A 22053-nucleotide genomic window follows, 5' to 3' on the forward strand; every position below is an offset into this window, starting at 1 on the left:
GGCGGGGCCCCAGGACACAGAAGCTCCTTCATCCAGGCCTGAGGAGGGGTCAGGCCAGGGCTCAGGGAGGGGCCAGGGCAGACACAGAGCCCATCCAGCCGGGACCAGCCCACATTCCTCAGCGGGCCTGGATGGGGTGGGCACGCTCCACAGGAAGCCAAGCCCTTCACGAGAGGGGCTCAGCCGCCATCTGTGCATACAGACAGCGGTGAGCAAAGGGCCTCGGCCGGCAGAGTCAATTGCACAGAAAAAAATAGCAAACATTTTACTTCCTCCTCCTCCCCCATCTCGCCGCACTCTGCTTCCAAAGGGAATGTTGGACTCCTGTTAAGTATTTTTCTCCAGACCAGGGCCAGGCATCCGGAGTCGGCCTTGCTCAGTCACTGAAGAGAGAACGATGTGTGTGGGGGGATTCTTTCTACCCAGGGAGTAGTGGTTTTTCTTCTGAGACCCAGGCTCCTGCTCCTCCAGCTCAGAAAAAAGAGCCAGGAGAAATGATAGCCAACAGCAACCATCCTCTTATGCTTATACTGCGTATTCTGTCCATCTGTTATTGCCTTTGCTCATTCCAGCCACCCTATGAAATAAGGATTCTTTTGTCCCATTTTATAAATAAGCAAACCGAGGCTGAGAAAGGGTGTGTGCCTTGCTCGCCACTCACAGTGAATTAGCATGAAAACTGTTTCTGACGCAGGCCTGACTCCAAATGCCCTGGTCTCTCTGCTAGCCTGCACTGCTGAAGGGCAAGGGCAGCTGCCCACAGCCTGCCTGCCTGCCTTCCCTCAGGAAGAGCCAGCCTTGAGAGGCTTGAGTCAGTGTTCCCGTAACATTCCAATTTTGGTTTTCCCTTTATGCTCTGATCACCTGCTTGTTGAAGGGAACTTGAGAAAGGCCCTCAAAAGGGAAAGAAAATTAAAATTACCCATAATCCTACCACTTTTAGCTAACATGATGGTTGAGGTAGATTTCCTGATAGTTCCTCTGTTATGCACATATAAAATCTGGAGATCTCTTTTACATACCTGAGATGTTAGTGGACCTGCTCTAGGTGCTGGGCCACCCGCCAGCCCCACACTGTGTCCTTAGCTGAACTTGTGGTTCCTCTTCTCTCTGTAAGGCTTGCTCCGGCTGAAGTTTCTGGTTCCCAGGGGCCCATGCACACACACCATGCTATTTCATACCCCTGCCTTTGTTCATTCAGTTCCCTTTGCCAGAGGTCTCTGCCCTTCTGCCTCCCTCCCTCCTTTCTCTCTCTCTCTATTGGTCATGTATACACATGGTTAAAAAAAATCAAATTAACAAAAACTCCAAAGGGACAAAAGGGCATAAAGGGTGTGGCTCCTTCTCACCCCTGACCTCAGCGCGTATTTCTTGTGTCTCTCCAGAGACATTCTATGTACAAGTAAGCACTGACGTGCATGTATCTCTTGTGAAACACGCATGGCAACTGTGTCCACTATTCTATGACTCACTCTTGTAACTTCTTGGTTTGGGGATACTCTTATACTGCATTAGCTGCAGGTCTGCCTCATGCTGGGTAAAGGTTGTCTAGTGAAGCATCTGATGGCTGTGCCATAATTTATTCAACTAGGCCCCTAGTGATGGACATTGAAATGCTTTCCAGTCTCTTGCTACTACACATGATGCAACAATAAATATCCTTATACAAACAACCTTGTGCTTTTGCTCATGGAGGAGAACTTCTACTAGTGGAATTGCTGGATCAGAGAGTGTGCAGATTTTAAATGTTAATACATTTCACCAAATATCCCTTCAAACAAACCGATTGAAACTCCCACCGATAGACAACGCTGGAAAGGACCCATCCTACCCGCCTTCCCTCCTTTCTTCATCTGCCTAATGCCAACTCATGCTTTCGGAGTGGTCTCGTCCAGGATGCCTCCAGGGACCAGCCCCCCTGCCCAGCACAGCCAGCAGGGCTCTTTTCCTCCATGGGGTGGCTCTTGCCGGTCACCCCATGTTTGCCTCCACATAGTGCTTTTCACAACAGATTGCAAGCCTCTCTTTACACATCTGTCTCCCACCGTCGACTGTGAGCTCTTTGAGGGAAGGACTAAGCTTTAGTCATCTCTTGCAGGCCCTGGTCCAACACACCACGGGCAGAAGGTCAATAAATACTTGTTGAACTAAACTAGTCAGCTCTGAATCCCCAGCTCCAAGCACAGAGTTTGCTGAATCCAAGCGTGGTCTGAGCTGAGCAGTGCCTTAGGCTTGGTTCCTCTAGGTCCCCGGACATTTGTCTTCATGTGTTTGGTGCTCAGTCCCTACCTTCCTTCAGGCTGGCTCCCAGGCCCTGCTTGAGCTGCATTCCTCCAACTCTGTAAGCAGTCACTGTCTCCTAGTCCTTAGCTGCTGTGGAAGAACTCCTCTATGATCTGGGTATTGTTTCTCCTCTTCCTCCCACCCAAATGCCTAGTGCCCTCTTGTCTGGGTGCCCCCGGGCCGCTCTTGCCCGATCCCTCAGTGAGCTGCTGGGAGGCTGGCAGGCTGGGGTACCTGTGGCCAGCACCCCTGAATGGGGTCGAGCTGGAGCGAGGCTGGACTTTTACACTGAGGACCAGACCCCTACCTGCTCCTCACCACACTGGGACTGGGACAGGCGCAGCGAAGACATCCCTGCTGCCCTCCCCGGCCACGCACATGTACTCTTGCTCTCCCTTCAGAACTGCCTTTACAAACCTCGGTCTCCTTATGGTTCACCTCCTGGGGGTGACAGGAGGGTCCAGCGACATCACTGAATGTGAAGAGGTCTGGGGAAATCTTACCCAAATGGAAGGGATTATAAAGCCTAACATTCCACCACCCTCTTTGGGATAGTGAAGTCCAGAGGGTGGAAATAGTACGAGAGGCATGCAGGGGCCAGCGGAAACCTGCAGCAAAGTCCCATTCTGCAGATGTGAATGCCAAGGCAGGCTGAAAGTGTTGCTCAACGGTCCCAGAACCCGGCTTGATCCATGCCAGGCCTTGCCAGAGGGTGGGGCCCGGTGGCAGATGGACAAGCACCGTATCAGCCCCATGTTTGTCAGAGATTCAACTCAAGCCAAAGAGGGATGTGCTGAGGCTGTTTGCCATGTATTTCTCCATCAGCAAGATGAGCACCACTTCCTAGCCACCGGCCCTGGGCCTAAGAATAGCCTCTGAAACACTGGGGATTCAGCAGGACAAACAGAAAATGGGGCAGAAGGTGTAAGAAGGAGAGGATGGCTGATGGGGACGAAGGGGAGGAGGAGGGGGCGGAGCCTGCAGAGGCTGGGGGTGGGTCCCACGCACCTGGTCCGGCCAGGTCCCTGTGACTCCTCCCAGGTTCTCTGAACACACCCCCTGCCCTGAGCCTACCTTGGGGGAGGAACTCATTCATCCTGTCAGCAAATGCTGCTGAACACTTTTGAGCCCAGCGCTGAGTGCCAGGACTATGGAAATGAGTCAGACACAGAGAGCTCCTGACCGCGAGGACTCACGGGGATGGGACGCAGAGACGGAAGGAGCTAGGGGTATCATAATATATTGTTTTCAGGAACTGGCACGTGAACAGGGCTTCTTAGAGAATGGATAGAATTGACAGGGCTGGTAGGGACATTTCAGGTCAGAGGTCCAGACACAAATGTAGAAGGATCTAGCTGGAACAGAGGGCTGAGAGAAGGTCATGCCTTAGAGCCAGGAAAAGCCTTTTGATGGCTCAGCTGTAGTGCCAGCTGTGGGGACCACCTCAGGAAGCTGAGGTGCTCTCTTGCAAGATGAAGCGGTTTCTGCTCCAAATCAGTGACCAAAATGGGAGGCTATTTATTCTGCAGCCAGGAAACATGTCCAGAAACCAAGACGTCCAGTGCGATGGGTGGCACCTTCCATGAATACACCAAATAACCTACCCTCAAACATGACTGCTTTGTGTGTCCCCAAGGCCTGCTGTTCTAGAACCACGGCAGGAGGTGCCAATAAAGGGTCCACTGCACTGTAAACAGAAATCGCTTGACCCTTGGTCATTGGGGATATCTCATATGACTAGGAAAACAGGCACAAAAGTGGGCTATGGTGTTGGCAAGCGTGCCATTTGGGGTTCTTAGTGACAAACAACAGAAACCTACTTTAGTTAATTTAAGCAGAACAGCTTTATTGGAAAGCAATGGCGGAGCTTGGGGAATTGTCAGAGAGGATAGAGAGTCAGAAACTGGCGGGAACAAGGGAACCAGGCAGACAAGGACACGGTCACATCCCGCCCCCTGGGCCGCCACCACCCTCAGCACCAAAGCAGCACAGGAGCAAATGCTTCGAGACCCCCGCTCCTCTGATTTCCTACCTCCAGACAGGCATAAGTGTCAGATGTGCTGAGACTGAGGTCTCACTCAGTTCAGGCTGCTTGGGCCCTGGGCCTGGGTCTCAGGCCTTGTTGGTGTCCCTAGTCAGGAGAACCTCACCTCTGGCACAACCCTCCACAGCAATAGGCTTCTCAGACAGGCCCTGGGGAGGGGTCCCTTTACGTGGATGCACTAATGCTGACTCTAAGGGAAATCGGGGCTGCCACTCCACAAGGAGCAGGGAGGAAGACGACCAGGACCCAAGGGGGTTCCTAACACATCTCCTTGTGTGGTGCCAGTTAGGGCACAGCAAAGGTTAATGTTAGGCCAACCACCACAACGCTACCCAACAAGGGCCCTCCAAGGTCGCAGACTTCTAAGACACCATGACAGCTGAGGTGCTGGCTGAAGGCCAAGGGGGGACACAGAATGGCTGTGGGGGATGAAGTTATAAATAGCAGCTTGACCAGTTGCAGAAAAAAAAGACTGTGGCTTCCACCACATATTTCCGTGCTTGCAATGAGAGAAAAATTATTTTTTATCAATTGGAAACTATTTTGATTTGACTTATTTTGTTAACATTCACGAAAATACACTGACACTATAAAAATAAATCAAGCAAACTAACTATTTCGGGTGAAAAAAATCAAAAGCCCCCTTCCTTACTCTTTTCTTGCAAGCCCCTGTCCCTCCCCAAAGGTAACCACTGCCATCACTTAGGTACGTAGCCTTCCAGACACTTTTATGCATTTGCATATATAGTTTGGTTTTGTAAGGTTTTATTTTACATCAAGATTGTACATATTGCTCTACAATATGCTTTTTTTACTTAACATTATGTCTTGGAGATCTTTCCATATCAGTACATACAGTTTTTAACTGTTGCATAGTATTAATTCGATACAACCAATGTATCTAAGTTGCGCTCAGGGACACGTACCACTTTACGTTTTGAAAGCAAGCTACTCCCCAAACTGCCCCCTGAAAAGGCTGCTATCATTTACATTCACACCCACAGCACGAGTGCTCCCATTTCTTCTCTTTGTAGCCCAAACTAGATATTATCACGAAGAAAATCTATTGCTTTCTGATGGACACAATCGGTTTCATTGTCGTGTTAATTTACACGGCACTGATTGCCAGTGAGGTTGATCATTAGCAATAGCCAAGCTGTTGGAGCTGAAAACAGCTCTCCAACTGTTGGGAGGAGCATCAATTAGTACAATCACTTTGGAGAGCAGTTTGGCAATATCTAGTTAGAATGAAGATGCTCTAAACCTAAGATGCCCAAATTTCACCTCCGTATACTTATCCCTAGGGAAATTCACACGTGTGCACAAAGGAACATCTTTTAAGTATGTTCATTGCTGCAAAATACTGGGAAGAACCTAAATGTCCACCAATGGGAAAATAGATAAATAACTTGTGGTAATTCATACAATGGAATATTTAGTATACAGCAGTTAGAAGGCATGTATCAAAATGGCTAAATCTCAAAAGCAATGTTGAGTGAAAAAAAGCAAGTTGCAAAACGATACATACATTCTAGCAATTATGTCCATTTAAAAAACAAACACTCTATATTGGTTATGGAGATACACACACACACACATATACATACATATGTACACAAATACATACACACACACATCTAAAAATGTAGACGAGAAGTAAAAAAACAATTTCCTGGGTAGTGCTTACCTCTGTGGAGGAAGGTAAATATGACGGGTGAAGAACTTCACCTGTGCCTGAAAGTGTATATTTATTGGAGAGAGAGAGAGATCTGAAGCCAATATGGCTAAATGTTCAAACCTGTTCACTTTGTGTGGGTGGGTACCTCTGTTTTTCGTAGCACTTGTCTGGCATATATTTTTCTGTTCCTTTTGTGTCACTGTGTTAATGTATACAATCAGCATACAGCTTTTTTTTTTTTACCCATTTCCTGAGACTTGCTTTTTTCTAAAAGGGGATTTTAATTCCTTCACCCCTACACTCCAATTGGATGTATTCCTACCATCATTATTTTTACTATGCTTTCTCACTGTTTCTTTCCTTCTCATAGACTGACAGAGTATTCTCTACTCAACCTTTGCCCCTTTAGTAGCCTGACAACCATACACTTCACCCCTACTTAGAAATAATTACCCTTACTTTTGCTGTTGTTGGAGTCAGCATTTCCAGTGAAACTAAAGTTTTTCTCCTAGTGGGAACACCAAAAAACCCTATTTGGGATGCAAATGCAAGAGATCAATTATAAAGTCACTTAGTTACCACCGTTTTAGACAAAACCAAACAATTCCACTATACCATGTAAAACCAAAAGGAGAACTTTAATAAGCTTTTACGGCACTGCAATTACAGGAACATTAACCCATAACATGCAACAGAAATGATGATGCCTTTTGGACAAATTTAACAGATAAACTTGACGTTACAATCAACAGCAACATATTCTACTGAAAAAAACAAATGCAACTTATTTCACTGTTCAGGTTAGAAAATGTATGTTTTTACTGCAATTGCAAGTAGCATTTAGAAAGTTTAGTTTTCCCTTTCTAACCTCTAAAACACGGGATGATTTTTTTTCAATGCAATCGTACACAACCGTTTTCACGCTGGAAATAATCACAAGGAATCGACAGGTGGAGATTAATCGACTGATTGATTTCATTTCAATGGTTAATTTGGAGAGGGCTCCTGCAGTATTGTGGGTTTCAGATGGGGAAAATCATCAGACCAGGAGTAAAGAGCCTTGGTCTTAAAGCGGGGGAGGGAACATGCAGCGGCACACGGGGCAAGTGCCCGACTTCTGAAGCCAGATGGACACACAGGGCTTGTGGAAATAGTGGTGGCACGGCAGCTCCGTTGCCACCTCCCCCTTCACATATTCACTGCAACAGATGGGGCAGCACATCTCCTGCCCCACCGCGCTGTGATCTTCCGTGACCAGGATCTCGGGAAGATCATCGATGCTCTCCTTGCTGGCTGGTGGATTGGCCACCTCCACGTCCACCGCGAGAGACTCCAAGTGCGCCAGGGCAGTTTCCATTGCCTGGGCCAGGCGTTCTTCAAGTGCCATGTACGTGAGGAACTGAGGATCCACGTAGGAAATGGCTTCAGCCACCCCCAGCCCATCCGCAAACCCATCGAAGAGGCTCCAATCCACTTCGAGGTCTTCACTGACACTGGAGTCATCTTCAAGGTTGTTGTTGCCATCCAGCATGAAGACGCTGGGCTGCAGAAACTCCTGACCGGAATCATTATCCCCCTCACTGCTGTTCTCGTTTTCATTGTATTGGAGCCAAGGAACTTCTCCTTCTTCGGTGGTTGCCCGTTCCTCTTCCTGGAGAGATGGCCCTCGAACTTCTTCAAGTTCATTGCCGCCACTGCTGCCAGCACTGGCACCAGCACTGGGGCTGGCGCTGGCGCTGGCATTCACTCTGGCTTGCTCGGCTTCGTGCTCTTCTTTTCCTGGCAGAGTCTCCCAGCTCTCGCCACTGGACGACAGATTTTGCTCCCGACCTCGATACTTGCGACGCAGAGCCGCAGTCCACTCTTTGTCACTGTCAGAGTCTTCTTCGAAGTATTTGTAGTAATCATCGCTGTACGTCCAGAAGTCAGGGTCGGCCATGGTTCGTCGCCGTCTCGGCACCTTTTCCGGCTTCACTTGGTCACTCCTGGCTTCCCTCTTGTCTTCAGGGTACTTCGGCTCAGGGTAGCCACCTGAACTCTCGCCTCTGCCTCTTCTTGCCAGGCCATCCGAGTGGCCTTCATCAGCGTTGGCAGTCTCCCTCCACCTGGAAGTACTGTGTGGCATATCATCATCATCATCAGTATCAAAAAATATTTTTGGTTTCACGCAGTTGGGACTTGCCAGATTTCTGATTTTGGGCCTCACCACCGGCTCCTCTGCACTCTTTGGGGTGTTTTCCCCACCACCACAAATACTCACAGGAGCCCTGCTGGGACACGCAGGTAAATTCTGCTCCCGTCTCTCCCTCTCCAGGCTGTTGTCATTTGTGACCACCTTGCCATCAGCAGAAGATGGCTGAGAGGCCATGCTATTTGGCTGCAGGAACTCAGCTCTGCTGGCAGAGCCCCGTGCTGCAGGGGCCGGGTCTAACTTGTCAAGCTCCTCTCTCACATCACGGTTAAAACTAGAGAACTGTGGGGGCACCCCAGCCAGAGACCTCGCCCCCTTCTCTGGGTCATACAGCTTATCATCTTTAAACTTGCCAGTCTTCCCTCTCACTGGCACTCGCTCAACAGGCCCAGCCCCCTCCTCCTCACTATCATCTGCCCCAAAACAGTCAACATGTCCATAAGCCATTCCTCTTCTGCTCCCCGAAGCCCTGTACTCTCTGGGCGGGTACCTGGAGTAGTCCTCATTATCAACATTCAGGCTGGTTCCCGAGCTCGCGCTGTCGTCCCAACTACGACGAGTGGTGGAAAATGGTGATCGGCTCCTCTTGGTGGTTTGACTGGGGGCTGATCTGTGCATTGGGACTTCGGATGACGTCTTTCTCTGGCCGGAAATCCTTTCCTGCTGGCTCGTGGATGGCCTGAAACTGACATAAGCATGCCTTCTTCCATACCTCCTGCCTGTATTGGACTGATACCCTCCTGCTGGCTTGGGCCATACAGGCTTGCTAGATTCCTGACCCATTTGCTCTGACCTAGGAGGGTTTCCAATACAGCTGGGGCTTGAGTGGAAAGGCTCCTGCTCCCTGCGCACGCTTTGGAGATGGGAAGGTCAAATCAGTTCGGAATAAAGGAGCAGGGAGATTTATTTTCACTTCAGCAGGCAGGTTACAGAAAGAATAAGGGGCCTTTAAAATTAGTTTCACTTTCTTCTAAGGCCTGGAGTAGCATTCCAGTGACTGTCAGGTGTAGACCTGGAACACATTTTTAATGTTGGCAAAATAATTACAAAACTGGGTTTGTAGGAAAGCCAGACTTAGGGGAGAATCTGACGGAAGATGGGGGAGGGGTGACTGGACGCTGGGGAGATAGGTGAAGCACTGGAATTGTGCCAACATGGGAAGAGGAAAGACAGCTGTGGGGTTTTTTTTTTATGGGGTATCTGCATTTTTCTGAGTCCTGTATACATACAGGAGAAATGCAAATTGGAATAGGGGTGGAAAATATAGATCACCATCACAGTGTATGCGAGAGTGTCTACGTGTCTGTCAGGAGGAGAGGGGCAGGTGGAAGGGGGACCAGCAATCATGAAGTGGAGAGACTCCTGTATTTGCAGGGGGAAAGGGCAGGTGACAGTGGCACTGGGAAGAGGCATGAGTATCAGGCAGAATGAGACCCATTCTGGATGTGGGTATGAAAATGACAGGCATGGATGGGGTGGCTTCAGGGTAGAGGGGCATGTGTACGTACGATAGAAAGAGAATGTGCATGTGGTTCCGATGTGTGATGGCTGGAACTCTAGGGAGGAATGCCTGTGTTTATGTGCCTGTGGCAAGCCAGGAAGGGTATAGTGGCACTGAACAGGGGGTGTCCTTGAGTTTGTGTGCATGTGTTCATCAAAATGGGAGGCAACAATGGAGAAGGGTCAGTGTGAGCAAATGCATCGATATGGGGACAGCACTGGAGAGGGATGTGCGTATGGCAGGCGGGCAGGCGGGTGGGCACCAGCAATCAAAGAATGTCTCTATGCATGGATGTGGCGAGCAGGAAGAGGGGGCTGTCCCTGGAGAAGGATTTATGTGAGTGTGTGTGCATGGCAGGGACCAGCGAAGGAGGCTGTGTAGGCACATAGGTAGCAGACAGGGAGCACCTGAGAGGGGAATGTAAAAGAGCGTGTGGGTGCGTATGCATGTAAGTGGCATAGGAAAGAGGAGCCAGCAATCTGTGTAAGTGACAGGCAGGGGGTAAGGTGGCCCACGGAGTGTGTGTGCGTGTGTGTGTGTGTGTGTGTGTGTGTGTGTTGTGTGTGCTCACCAGAGCAAGAAGAGGCAGAGGGAGGAGGGGGATGCTTCTGGAGGTGTGTATGTGGCAGGCGGTGAGAGGCAGGGAAAAGCACCGGAGAGTGTGAGGCTGTGTGTGTGTGTGTGTGTGTGTGTCTGTGTGTCAGTCTGTCTCTGTCTCTCTCAGGGGAAGGCACTGGAGAGTGTGACAGTGTGTGAGAGGGTGTGTGTGCATGTCTGTCCAAGCATGTGTGGGGGAGGGGGACACGAAGGAACCTTGAGTATGGGGGGGCGGCGGTAAGGCAGCCGCAATGGAAGGTTTTTGTGCATGCGTGTGCGCGCGCGCGCATGTGCGTGTATGTGTGTATGTGCGGGCATGTGCGTGTATGTGTCCCTGCGCGCGCACGCGAGACACGGGGATGGGAGGGGGTCCGCAATGTCATAATGAGACGGGGAAAGGTTTATCGGCTCAAACAGTAGATCCAAACCGATGTGGCAGGGAAGGGGGAAAAAAAGAAAGAAAAGGGCGTGTGGGGTTATAGTCTTTCCCTGGGAATTATTTGTTTTTCTGACAATTCTTTTCCTGGTAACAATATATTTGCCTAAAAATCTTCACCATTTACCATTCATCAAAACAACTTCAAAATGGGGAAAGAAAGGCCACGGATCGCTCCGCAGAGGAGCCAAGAAGGGAGGCAGGAGGAGAGGGGAGGACAGGCGGAGAGGGCCGCGACCACCACTCCCCTCTCGAATAGCGATTCAAACCACCCGAGCGGGGACCGAGCCACACGTAAGGGGCCGGAGGATGGAGGATGGAGCCCTAAATCGGGCCAGTGCAGGGCACAGGCCTCCCTCTGCGGTCAGGTCCCGCGTCCGCCCCACCCCTTCCCGAGGGGCGAGCCCGAAAATCTGTTCTTTAGAGCCCCCCCACCCCTCCACATCCTCGCCCCGGTGCCCGGCCACTCGCCCCACGCCCGGCCACTCGCCCCATCGCCACGTCTGGAGGGATCGAGGAAATAAACAGCCTTTCACTCACCCAGTCGCGACCCCCGCACGCTCTCGGGAAGAGCAGATCCCTCGGACCTCCAGCCGCCACAACCGCCAGAGCCGCTGCTCCCGGGGCTCCAGCTCCTCCCCCTCCAGACAGCGGCGGGACGGGCGCGACTGCGGCGGCGGAAGTGATTGTAGCGTCGCGGCGGCCCGCCCCCTTGATGTGGCGGGGGCGGCAGCTGCTCTCGACAAATCAGGGTGGGCTCGAAAACATTATTTCATTTGAAATGATGAAATCGTCAAGGATACCGAAAAGGACAGCAAAAAAATGTAACCAACAGCCAGCTTTAACAAATGTTAAACATTTAGTCATTTGCCCTTCTGTTCTGGGCTTTGGGTGGTTGTTGCTGTTTGAAATGAAATGAAATCCGCAAATTCTTTCTGATTCATTCTGATGTGAAAGTAATGATATTAATATATCCTATCTTATGTTCTATGTTATGATCTGTAGTGGAAGTATCACGGTACTTAGGGTTGCAGTCAGCTGAATTTTTTTTAACCTGGTGGTTGAAGCAAATTGAACTGTTTACAGTAGAATTTGTTGCTGTTAATCACAAAATCGAGGTTCTCTATCCAAAAGAAATGATCAATCATTGCAGCACAACATGGGTTCACATTTTCGTAATTGCATTGCCCTTCAAAATATTATAGCTATGCCTTTTGGATTTATACAATTTTACTGAACTCCGAAATCTTTTTTTTTTAAATTGCGCTTTACATATATCTCTAATATTTGTGTCAAATGTAAAGGCTGCCTATGTTCACAACAGTAGCAAAGCTTTGTTCTTTACTGGGAATAAAATAAAATAAAATAATAGAAGAGCAAGAAATTTTAGGGGTAACAAAAAATAGAAATAGGATGTATAGGGCTTCCCTGGTGGCGCAGTGGTTGAGAATCTGCCTGCCAATGCAGGGGACGCGGGTTCGAGCCCTGGTCTGGGAAGATCCCACATGCCGCGAAGCAACTAGGCCCGTGAGCCACAACTACTGAGCCTGCGCTCCCAACAAGAGAGGCCGCGATAGTGAGAGGCCCGCGCACCGCAATGAAGAGTGGCCCCCGCTTGCCGCAACTAGAGAAAGCCCTCGCACAGAAACGAAGACCCAACACAGCCAAAAATAAATAAATTAATTAATTAAAAAAAAAAAGAAATAGGATGTATAACTTTCAAACCGTTGAAGAAATAATATATAGAACAAAGAGAAAAACTCAATCTAACAAAAGGCAGAAATGGGATGGGAGGCAACAAGAAAGTATGTTAAAAAAGGGGGGGGGGAGCAGAAATAAATACAAATACGTCAGGATGTATTATGGGTTAACATCTCCCATTAAAGATAAAAAAGCAAACTCTCATTTTAGTTTTAGCATTTAGTTTTTAGAAATCCAGTTATATGCTGTTTATATGCTTCACCTAAAGCAGAAATAGGAATAGAATATATATGCCAGTTAAATACCAGCAGAAAGGAAGGAAAGAAAGAAGAAGGAAGGGAGAGGAGGAAAGATGGAAGGAGGGGAAGGAAGGAATTTTAGAAAGAAAGAAAAAAAGATAAGGAAAGAGACATGTAGCAACGTTAATATCAGAAAAATCAAGAACTCAAAGTGAAAAGCATTAAAGAAAACAAATCAGGTTGTTTCATTCACCGAGAAGATATAGTCACTAAAATGTATATGCCAAACAAAGTAATTTCAAAATATATGAGGCAAATATTGTTAGAATTATAGAAATTCTAATTATAGAAATCAGAAAGTCTGCAATTATAGTAGTACAAGTACACTTGTTTTGGTATAGATAGAGCAAATAGATTGCAAAATAAATAAGGATACAGAGAGATTCCACAACCCAATTAATAAGCCTCATCTAATGTATATGTATTTTTGTACTCAAGAAATAATGTATTTTTTATTTAAAATATTTAAAATATTTCAAACATACAGAAAAGTTCAGAGAATTAAACGTACTTTTGCCCACATGTACTTGTCACACAGACCAAGCACATTTTATTTTCTTCGGCTCCTCAGATTCTTCTGTTTTTGAAACAAAATATTACAGTTGAAGCTCTCACTTTATCCTATTTATCTTACTTCTTTTACCCAAAAAAGCACCATTTAGAAGTTTCTTTCTTGTGCATGTTTTTTCCTTTTTTCTACATATATGTATATATATATATATATATATATATATATATATATATATATATGTAACCGATATACATTATTGTTTTATGTATTTTACATTATGTGAATGGTATAATAAATATAACCTTTTGAAACTTAAATCTTCATTTAATATTATTTTTTGTTAGCAATTTGATACATTTAGATCTAGGTCATACATTTTAACTACTGAATATGATTATATCAATTTTCCAATATGATATTACTATAATATATCATTGTACGGACTTTTGTTGCATGAATTATCCAATTTCTTTATCTCTTTGCCTGCTGATGGACTTGGGTTGTTCCCATTTTGTGCAGTTATAAGTGAGGATTTAATGAACATCCTGGGGCATGTCTCCTTGTGCCCATATTGAAAAGTTTCTCTGGGGCAGACCTTCCCAACTGGGTAATGGGGGTTCTAATATATTGATTCCCTTAGCCCTCCAGAAAGATGGGCCTGGCTTCACGCAGCTGCTGCCCTGGGGGCTGTTCCCTTTGGCTAAGAGCAGGCTCTGTTCATCCCAGTGAGCTGGTACACATATTAGCATTTTAAACATATGCGATGATGTGAAAAAAGATTAGAAAAAACTGCTCTAGTGTATGTATTTTGAAGTAGAATTTCTGGGTCAAAGGGTATGTAGTAGTTAACTATTGCTGTATAACAAATTGCCTCAAAACTTAGCAGTTTAAGACAACTGACATTTATTATATCACAGTTTCACAGGTCAGGAATCTATACATGGCTTAGCTGGGGTGTCTCTGGCTCAAAGTCTCTCATGAAGTTGCACTCAGGCTGTCATCTGGGGCTGCAGTCTCATATGCAGGCAAAATTGGGGTAGGAGGTCTACATCCAAGCTCTTTTACATGGCTGTTGGTAGGCTTCAGAAGATTCACTGCCAAGCTCACTCATGTGGTTGCTCTCTGGCTTCAATTCCTTGTCATGCGGGCCTATCCATAGGCTCCCTGAGTCTCCTCACAACCTGGCAGCTGGTGAGAGAGAGAGCCAGAGAGCACATAAGATGGAAGACATAGTTCTTTTATGACTTAAACTCAGAAGTGACATCCCAACACTTTTGCCATATCCTGTTTATCAAAAGTAAGCCATAGAATTTGTCCATCTAAGTTATCAAATTTGTAGGCATGGAAATGCTCATAATGTCTTTATTATCCTTTTAATGTCCACAGGATCAGTGGTGATGGCTCCTCCTTCATTTCTTTTTTTTTTTTTTTTTTTTTTTTTACTTTATTTATTTATTTATTTATTTATTTATTTATTTTTAGCTGTGTTGGGTCTTCGTTTCGTGCGAGGGCTTTCTCTAGTTGAGGCAAGCAGGAGCCACTCTTCATCGCGGTGCGGGGGCCACTCTTCATCGCGGTGCGCAGGCCTCTCACTATCACGGCCCCTCCCGTTGCGGGGCACAGGCTCCAGATGCGCAGGCTCAGCAGTTGTGGCTCACGGGCCCAGTTGCTCTGCGGCATGTGGGATCTTCCCAGACCAGGGCTCTAACCCGTGTCCTCCGCACCGGCAGGCGGACTCTCAACCACTGCGCCACCAGGGAAGTCCCATTTCTGATATTAGTTTTATCTACTCTCCTTTATCCTTGGTCAGCCTAGCTAGAGACTTACCAATCTTATTGATCTTTTCAAAGAGTCAGCTTTTTGTTTCATTGATATTCTCTATTGCTCTATTGTTTCCAATTTCATTTATTTCTGCTCTTTTATTATTTCTTTTCTTCTGCTTACTTTGGATATAATGTGCTGTTCTTTCTGTAGTTTCCTAAGGTGGAAGCTTAGATTGTTGATTTAGATCTTTCTCCTTTTCTAATATATGCAGTCGATATTATAAGTTTCCCTCTAAGCACTGCTTTTAATGCATCCACAAATTTTGGTAAGTTCTAGTTTCATTTTATTTCAAAAATTTAAAAAATTTCTCTTGAGATTTCTTCTGAACCCATGTGTTATTTAGAAGTGCATTGTTTAATCTTCAAATATTTTGAGATTCCAGCTATCTGTTATTGATTTCTAATTTAATTCCGCTGTGGTCTGAGAACACACTTTGTATGATGTCTAGTCTTTTAAATTTGTTAAGGTGTGTTTTATCACCCAGGATGTGGTCTATCTTCGTGAATGTTCCATGTGAGCTTGAGAAGAATGTGTATCCTGCTGTTGTTGGATGAAGTAGTCTATAAATGTCAATTAGATCCAGGTGATTGACGATGCAATTCCGTTCAACTATGTCCTTACTGATTTTCTGCCTGCTGGTTCTGTCAATTACTGATAGAGGGGTGTTGAAGTCTTTAACTATAATAGTGGATGCATCTGTTTTTCCTTGTGGTCCTACCAGTTTTTGCCTCACGTATTTTGATGCTCTGTTGTCAGGCACATACACATTAAGGATTGTTATGTCTTCTTGGCAAATTGACCCCTTTTATCATTATGTAATGTCCGTATTTATCCCTGATAATTTTCCGTGTCCTGAAATCTGCTTTGTCTGGAATTAACATAGCTACTCCAGTGTTCTTCTTATTAACGTTAGCATGTATATCTTTCTCTTTAATTTACGTTTAATCTGTGTCTTTATGTTTAAAATAGGTTTCTTGCAGACAACATATAGTTGGGCCTTTTTTAAAAAGTCCATTCTGATAGTCTCTGCCTTTTAATTGGTGTGGTTAGACCACTCACATTTAAAGTGATTGTTGATATAGTTGGATTAATAGCTACCACATTTGTAACTGTTTCCTATTCATTGCCTTTGTTCTTTGTTTCTCTCTTGTTTGTGGGGAGAGTCTTCCATTCTTTTTCTGCCTTCTCTGATTTTAATTGAGCATTTTATATGATTCTATTTTCTCTCTTCTCTTAGAATTTCAACAATATTTCTTATGTTTACATTTTTTAGTGGTTGCCCTGGAGTTTGCAGTATATGTTTACAACTGACCCAAGCCCACTTTCAAATGACACTATACTACTCCATGGGTAGTGCAGGCACCTTATAACAGAATATTTCCAATTCCTTTCTCCTGTCCCTTATAACATTGCTATCATTCCCTTATCCATAAGCTATAATCATCTAATACATTGTTGTTATTATTTTTTGATGAAACTGCTATTCGTTGGATCAGTTAGAATAAGAATACAGAAAGATTTTATTTATACCTTCATTTATTCCTTCTCAAAAACTCCTCCCTTAAAAAAAAAAAAAAAAAAAACTCCTCCCTTTTTTTTAATGCAAATCCAAGTTTCTGACCTATATCATTTTTCTTCTTTCTGAAGAACTTTTAACATTTCTTCAAGGCAGATCTCATAAGTGACATCCAACACTTGTTTACCATATTTTATTTATTAAAAGTGTATTACTAAGTCTAGCCCACACTCAAGGAGAAGGGATTACATAAGGCCAGGAGTTCCAGGAGGTAGGGGTCATTGTGGCAGAAGGGGGCAGGAGCATTTCAACTTCAGTAGATATTGCCAATCTGTTTTCCAAAGTGGTTTTTACCAATTATTGTTCCACCTGCAGTTTATTCACATCAGTGTTTCCCCACATCCCACCATTCTTGATACCTTCACAATTTAAAATTGTTGTCAAGCTGATGAGTATGGAACACTGTTGTTTGACTTTGCTTTTTCCTAAATTAGTAAAGAGGTTAAATGTCTTTTTTTTTAAGTATTTTTTTTTAAATTTATTTATGGCTGTGTTGGGTCTTCGTTTCTGTGCGAGGGCTTTCTCTAGTTGTGGCAAGCGGGGGCCACTCTTCATCGCGGTGCGCGGGCCTCTCACTATCGCGGCCTCTCCTGTTGCGGAGAACAGGCTCCAGACGCGCAGGCTCAGTAATTGTGGCTCACGGGCCCAGCTGCTCCGCGGCACGTGGGATCTTCCCAGACCAGGGCTCGAACCCGTGTCCCCTGCATTGGCAGGCAGACTCTCAACCACTGCGCCACCAGGGAAGCCCAGAGAGGTTAAACATCTTTTCACATTTGTTGGCCGCTTAGATTTCTTCCTCTCTGAATTGTTTGTTCATATATTTTGTCCATTTTTCTATTGGGGTTGTTTGTCTTGTTATTATTGATTTCTAGGAATTCTATTTATGTTCTGGATACCAGATGTCAGTTATATTTGTACAGTTGCAAATATCTTCTAGCTGGTGTTTTCTTTAAATGTAAATATGAAATTATAAAAGTACTTAAAATAAACCATGGGGGAATGTTTTTTATAAGCCTGAAGTAGAGAAGACCTCTATAAGTTGACAAAATGTACAGGAGCCAAAAAGGGAAAGTTTCAACTTCACAAAAACAAAATGTTCTGGCAGGCAAAAAAAAGTCTATAAATCAACAATTCTAAGGAAATTTAAAAATAAGTGAAAACCTGGGGGAAATATTTTCTGCTAATTTCACAAAGGCCTCATTTCCCAAATACATGAAGAGCTCCTGTAAATCAATAAATGACCCACAAACCAATGTTAAAATGAGCAAAAGATACAAATAGACATTTTATTGGAAAGGAAATACAAATGCCACTGAAACACACAAGAAGATGTTCATTCATAAAAATAAAATGAGATACCATTTCACCTGTGAGACTGACCAATATGAAAAAGCTTGTAAACACTGTGTGGTGGAGGGTGTGGAGCTTCAGGAACCTTCAAACATTTCTGGGGTATGGGTAAGTAAACTGGTAGAGTCTCTTAGTTGGCAAGTTGACAATGTCTACCAAAATTACTAATGCATATAGTTTTTGACCCAGAAAGTCTACTTCTAGGAATTCACTTACAAATATCCTTGCACATGATTTGAAGTGAAATATGTGCAATTCTATTCATTGCAGCATTGTTTTTAATAGTAAAAGAACAGAAAGAACCTAAATCTTTATCAAAAGAGAAATGAATAATTATTATGGTAGAATACTTACTATAGAGCAACTAAGATGCAGAATCTAAATCTACATGTACCACAATGGATACATCTGATAATATTGAATGAAAAAAAAAGATGTCAGAAGATATTCACAGCATAATAGCATTTATATACACTTTTCAAACACATAGAGGGCATGTAGTTTAAGGACTGCTCCATCTTCCAGAGAATTGTTCATTTGATCACTAAGAAATGACTCTCCTTGATTCTAATAATACTTTTGGTGTTAAAGTCAATCTTGTCAGTGATCCTGCTACCCAATTTTCTTTTGATAAGAATTTTTTACTGGTATATTTTTATTCATCTCTTCTTTAAAATCTTTTAAGGTAACATCTTTATAATTATACACAAATATGTATATAATTTTAGATACACTCATAAAGAATCCTATGTGCATATTTTGTAAAATTATAGTCTTTTCTTCTTTCTAGTTTTACTTATCTCTCTTCTCTGCCTATATCACTGCTCCCCATAACCTATATTAATAACCTAGTATTCATTATTTCATTTTTTTCATACTTGTATAATCATATACAGATATATGTATACTTATGTGTGTATATATATATATATACATGTGCAATACATGTGTGGATTTTTGTCCTTTTTTATTAAAATGAAATCATATATATACATATCATCACTTCTTTTTTTTTAATAGGTCTTTATTGGAGTATAATTGCTTCACAATACTGTGTTAGTTTCTGTTGCACAACAAAGCAAATCAGTTATACGCATACACGCATGTCCCCATATCCCCTCCCTCTTGAGCCTCCCTCCCATCCTCCCTATCCCACCCCTCTAGGTCATCACAAAGCACCGAGCCGATCTCCCTGTGCTATGCTGCTGCTTCCCACCAGCCAACTATTTTACATTCGGTAGTGTATATATGTCGATGCTACCCTCACTTCACCCCAGCTTCGCCCTCCCACCCCATGTCCTCAAGTCCATTCTCTATGTCTACCTCTTTATTCCTGCCCTGCAACTAGATTCATCAGTTTTTTGTTTTTGGTTTTTGGTTTTTGGTTTCCATATATATGCATTAGCGTACGGTATTTGTTTTTCTCTTTATGACTTACTTCACTCTGTAGGACAGACTCTAGGTCCATCCACCTCACTACAAATAACTCAGTTTCGTTTCTTTTTATGGCTGAGTAATATTCCATTGTATATATGTGCCACATCTTCTTTATCCATTCATCTGTCGATGGACATTTAGGTTGGTTCCATGTCCTGGCTATTGTAAATAGTACTTGCGATGAACATTGTGGTACATGTCTCTTTTTGAATTATGGTTTTCTCAGGGTATATGCCCAGTAGTGGGATTGCTGGGTCATATGTTAGTTCTATTTTTAGTTTTTTAAGGAACCTCCATACTGTTTTCCATAGTGGTTGTATCAATTTACATTCCCACCAACGGTGCAGGAGGGTTCCCTTTTCACCACACCCTTTCCAGCATTTATTGTTTCTAGATTTTTTGATAATGGCCATTCTGACTGGTGTGAGGTGACACCTCATTGTAGTTTTGATTTTCATTTCTCTAATAATTAGTGATGTTGAACATCTTTTCATGTGCCTCTTGGCCATCTGTATGTCTTCCTTGGTGAAATGTCTATTTAGGTCTTCTGCCCATTTTTTAACTGGATTGTTTGTTTTTTTGATATTGAGCTCCATGAGCTATTTGCATATTTTGGAGATTAATCCTTTGTCTGTTGTTTCATTTGCAAATATTTTCTCCCATTCTGAGGGTTGTCTTTTTGTCTTGTTTATGGTTTCCTTTGCTGTGCAAAAGCTTTTAAATTTAATTAAGTCCCATTTATTTATTTTTATTTTTATTTCCGTTACTCTAGGAGGTGGGTCAAAAAATATCTTGTTGTGGTTTATGTCAAAGAGTGTTTTTCATATGTTTTCCTCTAAGAGTTTTATAGTGTCTGCTCTTACATTTAAGTCTTTAATCCATTTGGAGTTTATTTTTGTATATGGTGTTAGGCAGTGTTCTAATTTCCTTCTATCACTTCTTGCTGTTCTCATTCAATAACACTCCCTGAAATCGATTGGTATGACTCTAGTTACTAACTTTCAATGGCTGCCTAGTGTTTCATGATGTGGATGTACCATAATCTATTCAGCCATCAACTTACTGATAAATAATTATGATTTTCAAGTTTTTTAAATGCTATGATCAATGCTGCAACACGTGTCTATGTACGTATAGGTCCTTAGGTGCCAGAGCTTTCATTTTCATGGAATGGTGTCCCAGAAGTAGAATTGCTAGGTCAAATGATATATGTTTTTTAATTTTAGTGGATGGAACCAGATTGTTTTCCCCAAAGACTGGAACTCTTCCTGTTTCCACCAGCAACGTGTGGCCTACAGCATGGCTGACTTGACTGATCCTGGAGCAGAGATTCCTGACCCATGCTGGGCCAATTGGACTTCTCTCCTGTGGATATGAAACTCAAAAGAGACACACAGAGACTGGGAAGATTGGAGTGGAGTCATGTTCACATCAATCAACTCTGAAAACCAGCCCAATATCTTTGAAATACAGTCTTACTTTTTGCCCAAGTTAGCCAGAGTTGAGTTCTGTTGCTTACAACCAAAAGAAACTTATAAATCCCTAAACCTGGTCACAGACTCAGCCTCGAGCCCAGGAACAGATTCAGTTCTGATCCTGGTCACAGACTCAGTCCTCACCCTAGTCAGAGACTGAAGCCCATTCTTGGCCCCAGACTTCCCTGACCCCTGCTCGGCATCTCTCTGAGGGGTGCTCCTGGTTGCAAGGGGGCAGGTGAGCTAGTGGGTACATTTCAGCCAGAGCCTGGAACCCAAAAGTAAAGGCCTCTTTGTGGCAACTCATGCTGATGACTTTGGAGGCAGAGGGGAATTTCTTGTGAGGAATAATTGGTAAAGTCAGAGATGTTTTAGGGGCCTCTGGGTTGCGGGGAATAAGGGATCAGAAGGGAACCCAGTGGGAGATGGGATCAGGGGTTTGGTTTGTGGAGGTAGAGAATGAGGGCAGTGAACTCTGGACCTAGCTCAAGGAAGTGGGGACAGAGCAGGGATGTGGGGAGGGCCAGCCATCTGGAGCTGCATGTGGCTGGACTGAGTTACCTGCTAGAGCCTTGGGGATCCCAAGGTCCTGTGCCCCGGGATGAGCAAAGAGGAGTTGCCATCGAGAGATGTCGAAGCAGCCTGCAGCCCAGCGGCCTCCTCCTTTGTCTCTCCCAACCATCTGGCACCGCCTGGACCAGCGGCTGGGACCCCATGCTGCCTGGCCCTCTCCCCGCTGTCCTGACTTTCCACAGGCTCCAAAGCCACCTGCCTCCTCCTCTTTCCCTCCAATTGCCCCCGCCCTTCATCTTTTCCCCTGGCTCAGCTTCCCTTTGCATGCCTCCTGCTGAGTTTCAGGGATTAGGGCTGTCTACCGTGGGACACAGCTCCCTTCTCTTCTCCCCAGAGCCAAGCCAAGCTCTTGCCAAGATCTGGTCCCAGCCTTACCCCCAAGGATCTCTGGCAGGAATCAGGCAGAGCTTGCTGGGAGTGGGGCTGGAGGGGCAAGCCCAGAGTGTGGGGAGGGGACTAACATTTGTCAAATACCTATCATAAGCCAGGTACTTTACTTCTACTCTCTCACTGTATCTTCAGAGCAAGCTGGTGAGGTAGCAATTCTTATGTTTAGATGGGGAAGCTGAGGCTCGGT

At 44.7% G+C, this 22053-nt stretch overlaps 1 protein-coding gene across 4 annotated transcripts; it reads right to left on the minus strand.

Moving 5' to 3' along the window:
• Window positions 1-6624: 6624 nt before the first annotated feature.
• PJA1 (praja ring finger ubiquitin ligase 1) lies at window positions 6625-11393 on the minus strand. 4 transcript variants are annotated; one of them, XM_059911325.1, is made up of 3 exons: window positions 11271-11393; window positions 8687-9208; window positions 6625-8119 (listed from the first exon to the last, which is right to left on the minus strand). In XM_059911325.1, the coding sequence occupies exons 2-3, from the start codon at window positions 8977-8979 to the stop codon at window positions 7072-7074; spliced, it is 1341 nt and encodes a 446-aa protein (XP_059767308.1). In that variant the 5' UTR covers window positions 8980-9208; window positions 11271-11393; the 3' UTR covers window positions 6625-7071. The 4 variants fall into 4 exon arrangements, with proteins under 4 accessions (XP_059767308.1, XP_059767307.1, XP_059767306.1 ...); XM_059911324.1 differs by having other exon boundaries at window positions 6625-8875; XM_059911323.1 differs by having other exon boundaries at window positions 6625-8881.
• Between the last annotated feature and the right edge of the window lie 10660 nt (window positions 11394-22053).

Source organism: Balaenoptera ricei, chromosome X (genome assembly GCF_028023285.1).
Source record: "Balaenoptera ricei isolate mBalRic1 chromosome X, mBalRic1.hap2, whole genome shotgun sequence".
Taxonomy (NCBI): Eukaryota; Metazoa; Chordata; class Mammalia; order Artiodactyla; family Balaenopteridae; genus Balaenoptera; species Balaenoptera ricei.

Excerpts from the sequence above, each read along its gene's own strand:
- PJA1 (XM_059911322.1), bottom strand. The coding sequence starts at position 8,979 with ATGGGTCAGGAATCTAGCAAGCCTGTATGGCCCAAGCCAGCAGGAGGG.